A 17,416-nucleotide genomic window follows, 5' to 3' on the forward strand; every position below is an offset into this window, starting at 1 on the left:
AATAATTAATTAATTTTACATTCCAGTCGCTGTGCTTGCTCAGTGCTCTTCCCTTACAGGGTCTCTCCCCTGATCCCACTCCCCTTCTTTTCTTAGAGGGTCGAAGCCTAAACTGGGTATCCCCACCCTGCTATAGCATGTATCTGGAAAAAGCACCTCCTTTCCCACTGAGGCCAGATAAGACATCACTGCTCGTGTGAACGGATACCACAGACAAGCCACATGTTTTGGAACAGCCTCTGCTTCAGTTGTTGAGGAGGCTGAGCTGTACATCTACTACATATGTATCTGGGGCCTAAGTCCAGCCCATATATACTCATTGGTTGGTTGCTCAGTCTCTAAGAGGTTCTAACGGTACAGGTCAGTTGACTCTGTTAGATTTCCTATGGTGTTCCTATATTCTTTAGGGCCTTCAGTCCTTCCTCCAAATCTTCTATAAGAGTCCCTGACCTCTGTCCAATGTTGGACGATGGATATATCCTTCTGTTTTAGTCAGCTTCTGAGTAAAGCCTCTAAAAAGACTCTTATACTTGTCTGTGATCCTAACAGAGTATATTAAAAGTGTTAGGTACTGGTACTCATACATGGGATGGGTCTCAAGGTGGGACTGTTTTTGTTGGCATTTCTTTGGTTTCTGTTCCTTCTTTGTCCCCCCTCCATGTTTGTTGTTGTTCTTGTTGTTATTTTTGTTGTTTTGTTTTGCTTTTTAAAGACAGGACATATTTTGGTTCAAAAGTTTTGTGTGGCTTGGTGTCCTTATCTCTTCACTGAGGGACCTGCCTAGCTATTGGAAGTGGCATCTTCACGTTCCATATCCCCACTGATAGGCATCTTGGCTAAGGTTACCCATGATTACTCCTGGGAGCCTCCCCCAACCCAAGTCTCTAAGACTTCCTAGAGATTTCCCTTACTCCCTCACCCAGGGAGCTTTCGATTTAATCTCATTCTCCTGACCCTCTGGCTCTTGCTTGTCTCTCAGACACCTGACCCTGACCCAACCATTCCCTTCCTATCCTACTTCCCACCCAGTTCCATCTCCCCCTCTGCCTCCTATGATTAATTTATTCCATGTACGATGCTTTTATCTGTCTTGTGCATATCGGATATCTTTATTCCCTCTTATTCTCAGAAATGTAGAAAATGAAATGATTATTCAGATTTTTTTCCCAAGATATTTACTGGATTGAAGCCACCTACTTCTGACTTTTATATGAGGTTGGACATATTTTTGGTATTAAGTTTCAGTATTAAGATTTTTTAATCTGCCTGGAGCCTGCTGGCCTGGAGTGGGTTTAAACAGGACACAGAGTAGGACTCTGGTGTGGTTTTAAAGACTGATGGTCTCTGAAATTCAAGCTTTCTAACTGTACTGAATGCTGATAACTTCTAAAAAGTCCTAAAATTTTTCTTGTTCCTTCTGAGGGCTAAAAGCTACTGGCCTAGGTGTTTAACATCTGTAGGCTACATTACTTAATCACCCCCCTCCCCATTAGGCTGCAGGTGTTCTTCATCTAAACCAATGGATTTTAACCCTCTGAATGAGCAAGAATGCTTATAGGACTTTTTAGAAGTTATCATTAGCATTCAGTGTAGTTAGAGATGGTCCTGTGGAGGCTTGATGCCCCAGCTTGGGTGAAAGGGTGGAGGAGCACCCTTGTGGATGTGGGGGGATGTTGCAGTAGAGAAGGTTATCTGATAGGTCCTGGGTATGCAGAAGATATGGCAAGTTTATAGATGAATATTTAACCTACCAGTTTATTTTGACACAGTACATGTCAAAGCAAATCACTACTTCTGCTAGCTTTGTAGAGGTAAAATTACCAAAAAAAAAAAAAAAAAAAAAAAAAAAAAAAACTAAACCAGTGAAAGGAGAGAATTCAGTCTATGGATGAAACACAATAGCCTTAATAAAACCCCCAAAAAACTAAAAACATGTTTGCCAAGAGGCTTCTTATGGAAGAACTAAAAAAAAACAAAAACAAAACAACAACAACCAAAAACAAACTACAAACTCTAAGCTTTAAATAAGCATCACTCTTGAATTTAAAGAAGTCAAGACACAGTAGTACTAAGAAATCAGTATCAATCCTAAGGAAGAAATGTATTGCATTAGATAAACAGTAACTGGTAGTTTCTCTTGTGCACAAACATACCATGGAATATATAAGATCAGATGCTTCCTTATTTTTGCCTACTGAAAGGTCAAATATGTAGAGTGAGCAGTTTCATATATAAAAGAAAGAACACCTAAGGAGAAAGGAATGTAATTAAATTTATCATGAGAAATACGTACTTGGACATATTTTAACAAAAGACTCTTAAATTATGAACTGAAATTAGAAGTTCTGATGTCATAATCAAATTTGATTTGAAGGCAACCCATATAAATGAATTGTAGCCTAAAATAGAAAGCCTGCCTTTATACACCATAGAAAAACAGAAATACACACACAATGGACCCTACATTTTCTTTTCACTGAAATGTTAATAAATTACACAAACAATTCAAAGTCTCTTTCGCTTTCCCAGGCATCATAGAACTCAATAACACACATTTGTGATCACTTGGCCCTCAGCATGATACAGCTCTCTACAGAGTGTGATCAAGTCCTGTTACATAAATTCTCCCTTCCCCCTGAAGGAAAGCAAGGTCACTTTTCTTCTCAAATATAATTATAGTAAAAAAGTTAGATTAGTACCCAGAATTCAAACAGAAGTAATACATATTGAACCTAATCATCTTTGCTATGAAGAAACCAAAGTAGATTTGCATTAGAAATGGATTTTCATGGCTATATTTGTATTCAACCTTTAAGAAAAACTGGTAATTATCTTTTTCCAGGTTCTTTCTATGGCATCTTTTACATCTTTATTCCTCAAGCTATAGATCAAGGGGTTCAGCATTGGGATAACAAGTGTGTAAAATATGGAAGACACTTTATCAGTCTCAAATGTTTGACTGGACTTGGGCTGCACATACATAAATATCAAAGTCCCATAGAAGACAATGACCACTGTCAGGTGAGACCCACAGGTGGAGAAAGCCTTGCGTCTGCCAGCAGCAGATTTCATCCTTAGAATAGTTATGAGAATAAACAGATAAGACACAAAGACAACCAGAAGAGAGGAAATCAAATCAAATGTTGCAAAGAACCTAATTATCACTTCAACCTCATGTGTATCTGAACAGAGTAAAGATATCAATGGGATACAATCACAGAAAAAATGATTGATGATATTGTAGCCACAAAAGGATAAAGTGAATAACCTTAGTGTGACAATTAAAGATACAAATACACTATAGATATATGGGACTGCCACAAGTACCCAACATATTCTTTGTGACATGATGACAGTATAGAGAAGAGGGTTACATATAGCCACATAACGGTCATAGGACATTGAAGAAAGAATAAAAAGTTCACAAGTAATAAAAAGAAGAAAGCAAGCTAACTGTGTAGCACAAAGATAATAGGAGACTGCATTATGCTCTGCAACAAAATTCACTAACATTTTTGGTCCTATGGCTGTAGAATATCCAAGGTCAGTGAAAGCCAGATGTTTGAGAAAAAAGTACATGGGTGTGTGGAGCCTGGAGTCCACGTTAGTAATAATGATGATGCCCAAATTACCCACTGCTGAGATCAGATAGATAATGAAGAGCAACCCAAATAGTGGGACCTGCAGCTCAGGACGGTCAGTAATGCCTTTCAAAATAAATTCACTCAGAACTGTGAGATTCTGTTTCTCCATGCAGGTATAATTCAGATTCTGTCCAGGATAGAAAGAATTATCAAGTCAAAAAACTTGAGACATTGTTATCTTCAGGTCATTTGCTAAATAAATCTTTTGTAAATGTGATATATTAAAGATTTCATATAAAACATTTGAAAATGAATATACATATGATTCATATACAATGAATTATAAATGATACAGAGGCAGTAACAGGTCTTTGTTTCTCATATAAGGTAGTTTTAAATTAAAAACCATTCAGTGTCTCAGGTTAATGATTCATATACAGCTTGAGGTGAAAAGTTAGTGGCAGTGAGTGGTTTAAAGAAAACCTAAGCTTAAACACTTTTCAGTGCATCCAAATTCCAGTCATAAGCAATATATACACTTCTTTAAGAATTTAATGAAGTAATTATAGAGGGGAAAAGCATAATGATTCAATAAATCTTAATCTGGGAAAAGTAGAGATTTCCCCTGTCCAGCATAAGCCTGGTGCCTGTCTGCCTGTACATAGCAGGGAATTCTGTCTTGGGTCTGGTTATACCCTAGGGACTTGCCTTTCTGACCAACCATTTTTTATAAAACATCTGAATTGGGTCTCAGAAGTGTTCAGCAAATCAGTTCCCTTGTAAAGAAATCAAAGATCTGCTTCTATCTTAGTGACAGTCTGACTCCAATCAAAGGCTTTTCTATACCTAGTTCAGTTGTCTGAAACCAAGTTGACAACTGTTTCAGTGTTTTCTCTCATGCAAAAGCCACCTAAGAGATTTCTGAGGGGAAACAAAGAAATCAGTTAAGGAAAGAAAAAGGAAGGGGTGAAAGAAGAAAGAGAGTAACTCAGGAAGGAAGGAAGGAAGGAAGGAAGGAAGGGAGGGAGGGAGGGAGGGAGGGAGGAAGGAAGGAAGGAAGGAAGGAAGGAAGGAAGGAAGGAAGGAAGGAAGGAAGGAAGGAAGGAAGAAAAAGGCAGAAGGAAGGAATGGGAGAAATGGGAGGATAAAGGGAGGAAGGAAGGATATAGGGAGAAGGAAAATAAAGAAAGGAAGAAATGAGATACATGCTAAGACGGGCAGATAGATTAGATGATGTGATACAGATATGGATACAGCTAGTAGAGATAAATATAATAATTTAAAAACTTATTCTTTTGGTGTTAGGTAAGTAGATAGTGAAGAATTACTGTAAACATAATTTTTACTATTTTACCTAATTATGAAACAATATTAACAGTCAACATATTGAATGTCACCAAGTAAACTACAATTTCAGGCTATGATTTCATAATGCCAAATTCTAAAAATGCATATACAAATCATTTCAAAGCACAGTTCTTATACCTACAGGAATTACACCTTAATAAAACATTTGTAAATATTGGATATATGTGTACATAAAAATATTAAAACAGAGAACAATTGAAACTGTATGTATGAATAAACCAAAAGGAGCTCAATTCATGTAAATACAAGGTATAACATGATATGCAATATGTGACATATTTGAAAGATGCCTTGCACAGGCACTATACTAATTCTTATGTTAAAAGACATGAAGTAAGTCCTTATCATGTTAAATAGACGAAGATGAAAGGATTCTGCTTTCCCATGGTATCTAGATCTCTATGGTCATGGTAAGCAACAGATCTACTACCAAATACCCTGATCAGCTAAATATGTTTTGTGATAAAGACCCATCAATTTACCCTTGATTTGCCTTCTTCCTTCTCCCTTTAGAGTTGAAGAGATTTTACTCTTTAATCCCAAGTAAACTTGTAAGAAAGAACTATATTTACATGATTATTCTTCTGTAGGACTTCAATCCTGTTACTGTGATACAGTGATGAATAGATAACTAAATGTTAATTAGGACATAAGTATTAAAAAAATTTCAGGGCATTCACCACTGACTCTCATTGCCTGATTAAATTGAGACATACAGAATTTTTTTTTGCTTTTCTTTTCTTGTAATATTTATAATTTTAATTCTATTTTAATGTTACATAAATTTGTATGAATTCATAGAACTCCTAAAGTTCTATTGTGAACATTTTAATTATGCATGTATTCAAATATAACAAATTTCATTTAATATATTTTGAGATACCTGGAAGAATTGTGGACATTTAAGAAGACTGAAGAAAATAGGCCATTTGAATTGGATTTATGCAATTAAACCTTTTGTAAGTTTCTTTGGAGAAAATAATAATATATACTACAAACAATAGTATGAATGTTTTGTAAGGAATTTCATGTAGTTCTATGGTGTATAGAACCAGTATTAAAGAGTATAATACCCAGAGAATGAATAAAATGTCAATTATATAAGTGTGTGTGTGTATATGTGTGTGCATCTGTGTACTTTGATATAAGAATTCCTTTCAAATACATTACCGGATACACACAAGCAAGTATAAAAACCAAATATAAATAAGCTAAATAATTTTAGTAATGTAGAAATTAGGCAGAATATCACAGCTGCAAATGATATTAAGCTTAAATAATGAATTAGAAAAACCATGAACAGAAATTGGCAATAAATATATACAATGAAAAAGCTCAAATGACAGTAAAAGGTGTAGCAACCAACATATAATTGTGTGCTACATGCAAATAAATGAGGTCACAGAAGTTATACACACACACACACACACACACACACACACACAAACACACACCCTATATATATATTACTATTTTACCTAATTATGAAACAATATTAACAGTCAACATATTGAATGTCACCAAGTAAACTACAATTTCAGGCTATGATTTCATAATGCCAAATTCTAAAAATGCATATACAAATCATTTCAAAGCACAGTTCTTATACCTACAGGAATTACACCTTAATAAAACATTTGTAAATATTGGATATATGTGTACATAAAAATATATATATCATATATATATATTTATCATATATATGATAAATATCATCACAGATCAAATAAGCTTAACTCATATGAAATATTATTTTATTTACTGTGGTGGCATAGATACTCATTTCATGTCTCCTTAAAATAATGTTCTAATACTAATAATAGATCATGTTATAGCCTTAGATGACATTAATACATGTGATTAAGAAACATTTCAAATCTTAAGGGTTTGTTGAGGGGAGGGTATAATAATGAAATACTAAAAATTAAAGTGTACATGATGAGTACATATATGTATATATGGTAAATAATGAAATTTTGTCTCATCATTTTCTAAATTCTAAGAAATGTTTTGCCTTTTCATAATTTGTTAACTTTATAGAATTGGCTATTATAAATTAATATACTTAGTAGAATTCACTTAGATTTCACAGTGAAATCATTTTGGCCACACCCATAAAAGTGGGGCTTTAAAGTCACTTAAAAGTTTTCAATATCTCATTGTGACGAGAAAAATCTTTGTCTTTATGAAATAATAGTGAACACCTTTCATCTTTTCCTTATCACAAATAAATAGTCTGAGTCATGTTAATGTCTAATCATTAGAAGAAAGTCAAATGAAAATGAAGTTTCAATTATTCCCCTCTAAAGTATTATGTCCTATTTACTCAACTTTAATTTGCACTTACTTGATAAATCTGTAGAAAATTGTAGTGCTGGAAAATATACTTTTAAAAGTAAATTTAGTATATCAGACATGTATTTGACTATTTAAGCTATAAACATTCAAATGTAATATTCAATTCAAGAAAATATTCAAAAGTAAAAATGAAGAAATAATGTATACTCTTCAGGTATTATGGAGCAATAGGAAATGCAAAAGTGAAACAGAAATGAGTTCTTACAGAGATAGCAAGCCAGAACACATGTGACCACTCCTCTCATCTATTATTCCACCTTTCTGTAAGAGAATGAATCATTTCTCTTATTTTCCCATGTATTTCTTAACTCTATATTTTTAAGGACAATCTATAGATTTACTTGACTTCAGAAATTCTCCCTATGGGGTTGCAAGGAACATGATGTCAATCCCTAAAGTATTTGAATACATAAAGAAGTGCCTGGGGATTGAACAAAAATTGGCAGAGAGAACTTGTGTTTGTCATTACATTTCTTTGTTATAGAAACCAACATAATAATACTTAGGTTTTCTTTTTAAAGTTTTGGAAATGGATAGGCAAGATGCCTCATTGGATAAATCCACTTGTCAGACAAGTGGAATGTCTGGCAATCATGAAGTGACTCATGAAGACATGAATTCAATACCAAGAACCCATGATAGAGACAATGTAGTTTAAAAAAATCCTTTGATCTCTCTCTCTCTCTCTCTCTCTCTCTCTCTCTCTCTCTCTCTCTCTCTCTCAACACACACACACATACACACTCATATGCACACCTATACAAGCATGCACACACAAATATTAATAAATAAAACTTTAAAACTTTGAATAACGCTATTATTATCTAAAAGGTAGTTTAATAGGAGGGACACTGGGTTTAGGACTTTGGAACTGTGCTAAGACTATAAAGACTATAGAGAAAACTAAAGCTTAACTTAAATCATTTTGAATTATGATGTGGTCCGGACCTTATGGTGCCATACATAGCTGTTTCCTTCCTAGACTTATTCTTCTTTCTGCTTGTTGCTCTCTTCATCCTATATCTCATAGTTTTGCATATCAAATATCCTGGGGTTTCCAAAACATCTCAGGCTTCACTTAATCCTGCTTCAAGCAATGGCCTGTCAGGTGTTCTTATGCTCTCAGTTCTTAAATGCAGGGATTTCCCTGACATATATTGCCTAATATGAATTAGTCTCCCTAACTTTAGAGGAATATTCCACAAGGCCTTTATTGGTGTACTTTATGAGTGTAAATCCAGAACCATGTGGATGATGCTATCAAGTTCAGCTGCCCGTTTGGGATGCTGCCTTCAATCACATTTTTTTCCAGCTTGTTTTTTGTCACTCCTTTCTAGCAACTGAAAGTTCTTTGGGACTTTTCTTTTCACAAGTTGGGAACTTTTCTGGATGGGTTACTGTCTTGAGGGTACCCATCACCTTTAGGCAATGTTGATGAGGCCTTTCCTTGATAGGTTTTTCTCTCTCTTTTAGTAGAAACCTCAGCTGTGGCATTTTTTTTTTTATCAAATCTACATAGTGTGTTTACCTGCTCCCCACTTGTTGTTTTTCATTGTAGACACACACAATTGAGACTACTAATAACCATGAGACAGAGTCAATGTAAGAGTGTCTTCTAACTACCTTCAAAAGAAATGAGTCCACTACTTTTCAATTTTGCCTCAGGAAGATTCATAGGGTAAATACACAGGTAGAAGGAACTTCCATTAACAATGGTTAAGTCTGAGCAGCTGACCCATAGGACACTTGATGAGAGAGGTTTGATATTAATGGTGACATTGTATAGAGAACAATTCAGTTGACCTACTGGGATTTATTTAAGAAGAAATAAAGATCTTTTCCCAATCTGCTGCTTGCCATTTTTTTGTCCTATTGAGAGTGTCCTTTGCTTTACAGAAGGTTTGTAATTTTATGAGGTCCCATTTGTTGATTTTTGATCTTAGAGTATAAGCCATTTGTGTGTTATTAAGGAAATTTTCGACTGTGCCAATGTGTTCAAGGTTCTTTCCATCTTTCTCTCCTATTATATTCAGTGTATCTGGTTTGATGTGGAGGTCCTTGATCCACTTGGACTTGAGCTTTGTGAAAGGATATAAGAATGGATTAATTTGCATTCTTCTACATGTTGAATGCCAGTTGAACCAGCATCATTTTTGAGCTCTGAGTGCTTCCAAAAAGAAACTGGAAAGAACATACACTAGCAACTTGACAGCACACCTAAAAGCTCTAGAACAAAAGCAAGCAAATTCACCCAACAGGAGTAGATAGTAGGAAATAATCAAACTCAAGGCTAAAATCAACCAAGTGGAAACAAAAAGAACTATACAAAGAATTAACCAAACTAGGAGCTTGTTCTTTGAGGAAAATCAACAAAATAGATAAATCCTCAGCCAGACTAACTAGAGGGCACAAGGACAGTATCCTAATTAACAAAGTCAGAAATGAAAAAGGATACATAAAAACAGAATCTAAGGAAAACCAAAAAATCATCAGATCCTACTACAAAAGCCTATACTCAACACAACTGGAAAACCTTGATGAGATGGACAATTTTCTAGACAGCTACCAGGTACCAAAGTTAAATCAGGATCACATTAACCATCTAAACAGTTCCATAACCCCTAAAGAAATAGAAACAATCATTAAAAGTCTCCCAACCAGAAAAAGCATAGGACCAGATGGGTTTAGTGCAGAGTTCTATCAGAACTTCAAAGAAGACTTAATTCAAATACTCCTCAAACTAACCCACAAAATAGAAACAGAAGGTACTCTCCCCAATTCATTCTTAAAAGCCACAATTACAATGATAACTAATCCACACAATGACCCAATTAAGAAATAGAACTTCAGACCAATTTCCCTTATTGATGGAAAAATACTCAATAAAATTCTTGCCAAATGAATCCAAAAAAATATCAGGGATGGTTCATATATGGAAGTCCATCAACATAATCCAGTATATAAACAATATCAAAGACAAAACCACACGATCATCTCATTAGATGCTGAGAAAGCATTTGACAAAATCCAACAGGATAAAATTTCCTGATAAAATTCTTGGAAAGATCAGAAATTCAAGACCCATGCCGGGCGTGGTGGCGCACGCCTGTAATCCCAGCACTTGGGAGGCAGAGGCAGGTGGATTTCTGAGTTCGAGGCCAGCCTGGTCTACAAAGTGAGTTCCAGGACAGCCAGAGCTATACAGAGAAACCCTGTCTCGAAAAAGCCAAAAAAAAAAAAAAAAAAAAAAAAAAAGAAATTCAAGACCCATACCTAAACATAATAGAAGCATTGTACAGCAAAACAGTAGACAACATCAAACTAAATGGAGAGAAATATGAAGCAATCCCACTAAAATCAGGGACTAGACAAGGATGCCCACTTTCTCTCTACCTATTCAATATAGTACTTGAAATCCTAGCCTGAGCAATTAGACAACAAAAGGAGATCAAAGGGATACAAATTGGAAAGGAAGAAGTCAAAATATCACTATTTGCAGATGGTATAATAGTATATATAAGTGAACCTGAAAATTCAACCAGAGAACTTCTAAACCTGATAAACAACTTCAGTGTAATAGTTGGATACATAATTAACTGAAAGAAATCAGTGGCTTTTCTCTATACAAGAAACAAACAGGCTGAGAAAGAAATTAGAGAAACAACACCCTTTATAATAGTCACAAATAATATAAAATACCTTCGTGTGATTTTAACTAAGGAAGCAAAACATCTGTATGACAAGAACTTCAAGTCTCTGAAGAAACAAATCGAAGATGATTGCATAAGATGGAAAGATCTCACATGCTCATGGATTGGCAGGATTAATATAGTCAAAATGGCTATCTTGCCAAAAGCAATCTACAGATTCAATGGAATCCCCATCAAAATTCCAACTCAATTCTTCACAGAGTTAGAAAGGGAAATTTGCAAATTCATCTGGAATAACAAAAATCTTAGGAAAGCAAAAACTATTCTTAAAAATAAAAGAACCTCTTGGTGTATTCACCATCTCTGACCTCAAGCTGTACTACAGAGCAATTGTGATAAAAACTGCATGGTACTGGTAGAGTGACAGACACGTAGATCAATGGAATAGAATTGAAGACCCAGAAATGAACCCACACACCTATGGTCACTTGATCTTTGACAAAGGAGCTAAAAACATTTAGTGGACAAAAGACAGCATTTTCAACAAGTGGTGCTGACCCCATTGGTGGTTAGCATGTAGAAGAATGTGAATCGATCCATTCTTATCTCCTTGTACAAACCTCAAGTCTAAGTGGATCAAGGAACTCCACATAAAACCAGAGACACTCAAGCTTATAGAGGAGAAAGTAGGGAAGAGCCACAAACATAGGGACACAGGAGAAAAAGACACTGAACACTAATGGCTTGTGCTGTCAGATCAATAATTAACAAATGGAACCTCATAAAATTGCAAAGCTTCTGTAAGGCATAGGACACTGTCAGTAAGATAAAAAGGCAACCAACAGATTGGGAAAGGATTTTTACCCATACACCATGAACCAACTATATGGTAATGTGTTCGAATCTGCTATGGGGTATAATTATTGATGGAACAACTCAGCTTTCCTTGTCTGCACTATGGAATACCCCATAATTTTCCAAACCACTCAATTCTGAAGGAGTATGGAGACTGATACTACCACCAAGTATAAACAATGTTTGATATTTATTGATATACTCAGATTCTGGGTCTATAATTCAGAGAGGAAAATTAGGAAATGAAATGAATATGTAAGTACTGTCTTCCTGATTCATAATTACAATCTATGTTTACTGGCTTGTTTTGTGTCAACTTGACACAGGCTGGAGTTATCACAGATAAAAGAGCTTCAGTTGGGGAAGTGCCTCCATGAAATCCAGATGCAATGCATTTTCTCAATTAGTGATCAAGGCAGGAGGTCCCCTTGTGGGTAGTGCCATCTCTGTGCTGGTAGTCTTGGGTTCTATAAGAGAGCAGGCTGAGCAAACCAGGGGAAGCAAGCCAGTAAGGAACATCCCTCCATGGCCTCTGTATCAGCTCCTACTTCCTGACCTGCTTGAGTTCCAGTCCTGACTTTCTTGGTGTTGAGCAGCAGTATGGAAGGGTAAGATGAATAAACCCTTTCCTCCCCAACTTGCTTCTTGGTCATGATGTTTGTGCAGGAATAGAAACCCTGACTAAGACACTAGGTTTCTATTGTTAAGGACAGCCTTTGTAAGGTTGGCTAATAGGCTAATGAAGGTTGTTGGGTTTTCAAGTGATTTTTTTGGATACTTTTATTATTCACTGCCTTGTGATAGCCTTTCTTATCACTTGTGAGAATCCTAAATTTGACTGCAACCTTCCAAAAAAGATATGTTGCTTTCCATCTGTCATAGTGGGTAGGGGACATAATGTAATAATAATGCAAATATTGTGGAAAGTCAGATTTCAGGAACACATGTGTTGAAGTTCTTTGTGTGTTGGTGGGGTCTACAGTAAATAAACTGAAACACTTTAAAACTTGGGTAAAGTTATAGATATGAAAAGGAATATGTGCAGGGATAATAATATTGGCTCTGAAAAATTTTTGCAAGGGCAACAAAGTTATGAATTCTTATATTTACATGACACGGTCATATACACTATAGAATAAAAAGAAAATAAAAAGGGAAAATGGAATTTTTGAAACTGTGAGCAAAAGCACAAGGGAGACCAAAGTTGTATCCCTAGCATTCGTGGAATTATCTGATCTCAATAAACCCAGAATCTCTAAGACAGAACTAGGATTTGGGATCAATATGGTCAGTATTGTTCCCGGATGGAACATTATTTATCTGAAGATAAAGTTCATGTAAAGGCAAAATGCCTTGTGAGGTGACAGAAGAATTGAAGCATTAGTTAAATTGAAACTCTGGTAGAGGAAGAGCAGAGACTCTGGTAAAGGTAATTAGTATTCCTGATTAAAAAGAAGAGTGGTGACATTCACATCTCCTCATCCACCTATACTCCTCCTATATCTATTTTATTTCCACTTCTGAGAAAGATTCAACCATCCTTCCTTGGCCTCTCCTTGATATTTGGCTTTTTGGGGGGTCTGTGTATTATTGTGTGCTAATCCTGTGCTTTATGACTAATATACACTTATAACTAAGTATATACCATACATGTCCTTTTGGGTCTGAGTTATCTAACTCAGAATAATATTTTTTAGTTCCATCCATTTGCCTGAAAAATTCATGATCTTGTTTTTACTAGCTCAGTAGCATTCCATTGTGTAAATGAACAATATTATTTTTGTCCATTCTTCAGCTGAGGGATATCTAGGTTGTTTCCAATTTTTATGAATAAAGCTGCTATGAACATAGTTGAACAAGTGTCCTTGCGGGAGGGTAGATTTTCTTTTGGATATATGCTGGTTTTTAAGGTAGAATTATTCCAAAATTTCTGATGAACCACCAAATAGATTTCAGGTCGTTTACACAGGCTTGCACTCCCACCAGCAAAGAAGAATTGTTTGCCTTGCTCCGCATTCTTGCTAGCATGTTATATCCCTTGAGTTTTTAATCTTAGCCTTTCTCATGGGTGAAAGACGGAATCTCATAGTCGTTTTGATTGCATTTCCCTGATGGCATAGGGCATTGCACATTTCTTTGTTTCTCAGCCATTAGAGATTCCTCTGTTGAGGATTTTGTTTAGGTGTATACTCCATTTTTAATTAGTGTGGTAGGGGTATCAGGTGTATGGAGAACAGGGGAGAGAGAAATCAGTGTGGGGGTGGTCAATATCTATGTTCTGGCATAGACTTGAGATTGGGAGAGGCCCCAGGGTGTCTATGGGGGTAATTCTAGGTGAGACATCTAGTAATAGGGTACATGGATCCTGAAGTGGCCACTTCCTGCTGCGGCCAAGCAGGGCTCCCAGTGGAGGATTAGAAACAGCAACCCACCCACAAAACCTTCGATCCAAAATGTGTACTGCCTACAACATGCACAGTGACAATGATAGAGCAGAGAAGTCAGGAATAGCCAACCAATGCCTGGCTAAAATTGTGACCCATACCATGGGCAAGAACCAATCCCTGACACTATTAATGGTACTCTGTTATGCTTGCAGACAGGAGCCTAGCATAATTATCCTCTGAGAGGTTCCACCCAGCAGCCAATGGGAAACAATACAAATTACCCAGAACCAAACACTAAAAGGATCTCTGTGAGTCTTATGGAAAAGTTGGGGGAAGGATTGAAGGACTGAAAGAGAATTGGAACCACATAAGACCACCAACAGTGTCAACTAACCTGAACACTTGGAGGCTCCCAGAGACTGAACCACCAAACAGAGAGCACAGGTTGGACCTACTCCTCAACCCTTACCCATGTGAACAAGATGTATAGCTTGGTCTTCATGCTGGTTCCCTAACAACTGGAGCAGGGGCTGTCCCTGAATCTGTTGCCTTCCTGGGGATTCCATTTGCCTTACCAGGCATTCTTGTCTGGCCTCAGTGGGAGAGGAAGCACTTTGCCTGCAGTGTTGATGTTTGGGGTGCAGTAGGGGCAGGGGAAGCCCAGTGTGGGACTCCTCTTTCTCAGAGGAGAAGAAGAGGAGGGAATAGAGGTAGGATCTTGGAAGAGAGGGGATCTGATATTGGAATGTAAAGCAAATAAATGAATAAATAAATCACAAATGTTAAAAAGGAAGAGAAGAGACTCTGGTAAGGGTAGTTAGTATTCCTGGTTAAAGAGAAACCCAAGTAGGATGTGAGCAGGAATTTGGTAATGGATGTGGGCTATAGTGGCATACCTCTAGGAAGATCCAGCTCAGCTTAACTAACAGGCACTCAGGATAGTGGGTCATTTGCCAGGACAGAAAGTAGAGGAGATTTGGAAGAATGACATACTGACTGCCCATTTCAGTCACAAGGAGTCTCTGTTCATTTTACATCCAGAAGGATAGCAGAACAATTTCTTACATGTATAAATAAAGAGATGAAAATTTTCACATAGTTTTGCATTAAGAATACTTATTATGCCTGGAGAGATGACTCAGCAGTTAGGTGGACTTGCTACTAAGTAAAGGACTGCAGTCCTCTTTCATCATTTCTATCAATTAATCTGAATTTCCTGTAAATCTGGCTCTCAGTGATCAAACATTTCCCCTTTTCTTGGCCTCCCAACTTTTCCACTATCCACTACTTGCTGTCTTTCAAATGTTTGACCCCTTGTGTTTCATGTTTCCATTGTAGTCCTTATCATACTGAAAAAAACAAAAAACAATTAAATTGCATATGTCTGTCTCCAAGTCCCAATGAGAATATCTATAAAATGACACTTGTGCATAAGGCTCACGGAGTATTGCAGGAGAGGCAGTATTAAGACTGTAATGCTGGAGGATCAAGAAATTTTCTGTGAGATAGTGTCTCATAGTAATATCAGTAGCAACTTTCATAAAGTCTAGCCAACTCAACTGCTTAAACATAAACTAAGCAAGGACAACAACATTTTATTTATGTATTGTGATATAACATCAGAATTGTATAAAATTAAAACTATAAGAAAATTTAGAATATTATTTAAAAAGAAATGAAACAATGTAAAATGTTATCTGAGTAAATATATGTAAATACATCAAAGTAAATATATGTATATATAGTACATATAATATTGTATAATTATATTATAGATATTTGTACAGTGTTATCATTACCATATGAAATATACATATAAACATATATGATTATTAACATAAAAATGTGGATGAAATAATCTTTTGTATTATTGAAAGTAAGACAGGAGAGACATTAACTAATATCTTTCATCTACTATGTCTACTGAAGATTGAAATACATTGATAAACAAAAGAAACATTTTCAACATAAATATTTATATTATTAAAGAGTATGACTTTTATTTTCTACATAATATTTATAGAAAATATTTTTATCCACAAAGTATTCTTTTTCCAAACACTTTTTTTATTGCCTCTTTTACATCTTTGTTCCTCAAACTATAAATGAGAGGATTCAGCATTGGGATTACAATGCTGTAAAATATTGACACCATCATGTCATGTTCCAAGGCATAGCTGTCACTTGGTCTCACATACATGAAAAGAACAGTGCCATGAAATGTGGACACTGCCATTAAGTGTGAGCCACATGTAGAAAAGACTTTTCTTTTACCTTCAGTAGAGCGTGTCTTCAAAATGACAGACAAAATGAAGCTATAGGATAACAGGACAATCAGGATAGTGACTACCTCAATAAACCCAGCACAGTAGAAGAGGAGGAGTTGATTGATGTGGGTGTCAGAACAAGAAATGGCCAGGAGAGGCGGGATGTCACAGAAAATATGACTGATTTTGTTGGATCCACAAAAAGAGAGTCTGAAAGTGGCCACTGTGTGAATAACAGCATGTAAAATTCCACCAGCATAGGAAGCAATGATGAGTGGCACATAGACCCTTGGTGACATGCTCACTACATACAGAAGTGGGTTGTGAATGGCCACATAGCGGTCATAAGCCATTGCTGCCAAAAGAAAACATTCAGTTGTACCAAAAGTCACAGCCAGAAACATCTGTGTGGCACAGCCAATGAATGAAATGACTTTCTTCTCTGACACAAAGTCAACTACCATTTGTGGTGTGATAACAGAAGAATAACAGGCATCTACTGAGGACAGCACACTCAGAAAATAGTACATGGGATTGTGCAGGCGGGAATCACCAATGACCAGAGCGATCAGTCCTAAATTTCCCATGAGTGTGAAGAGGTAAATTGCTAGAAAGAGGAAGAAGGAAAGGATCTCCAGGTCAGCATTGTCTGTGAAGCCCATCAGTATAAATTCTGTAACTTCAGTGATGTTTTCCATGTTGAAATCTCATAGAAGAAATTGAAAGTAATCAGCAAATTATAGTTCATATAACTTTAGAGTATACATAGCATTTTTGCTATGAATGAGGTGAGCTGTGCCTTTACATCTATGCAGGAAAACATATACTTTCAGAGAAACATGTATCATATGGTTTTATGAATTAGAGAAAAGGACAATAACATGATGATGATTTGAGTTTTAATATCCTACACATTGCAGAACCACACAGTGGACATGTGTGTTTAC

General features: G+C 36.1%; 2 protein-coding genes across 2 annotated transcripts; both read right to left on the reverse strand.

The window, feature by feature from the left end:
* Window positions 1–2,811: 2,811 nt before the first annotated feature.
* Window positions 2,812–3,753, reverse strand: LOC110318700 (olfactory receptor 8K3-like). The gene has a single exon (XM_021193922.1). The coding sequence runs from the start codon at window positions 3,751–3,753 to the stop codon at window positions 2,812–2,814; it is 942 nt and encodes a 313-aa protein (XP_021049581.1).
* A 12,481-nt stretch (window positions 3,754–16,234) lies between these two features.
* Window positions 16,235–17,188, reverse strand: LOC110319326 (olfactory receptor 1086). The gene has a single exon (XM_021194816.1). It carries the CDS (start codon window positions 17,165–17,167, stop codon window positions 16,235–16,237), a length of 933 nt encoding a protein of 310 aa, XP_021050475.1. The 5' UTR covers window positions 17,168–17,188.
* Window positions 17,189–17,416: the final 228 nt, after the last annotated feature.

Source organism: Mus pahari, chromosome 3 (genome assembly GCF_900095145.1).
Source record: "Mus pahari chromosome 3, PAHARI_EIJ_v1.1, whole genome shotgun sequence".
Lineage (NCBI taxonomy): Eukaryota > Metazoa > Chordata > Mammalia > Rodentia > Muridae > Mus > Mus pahari.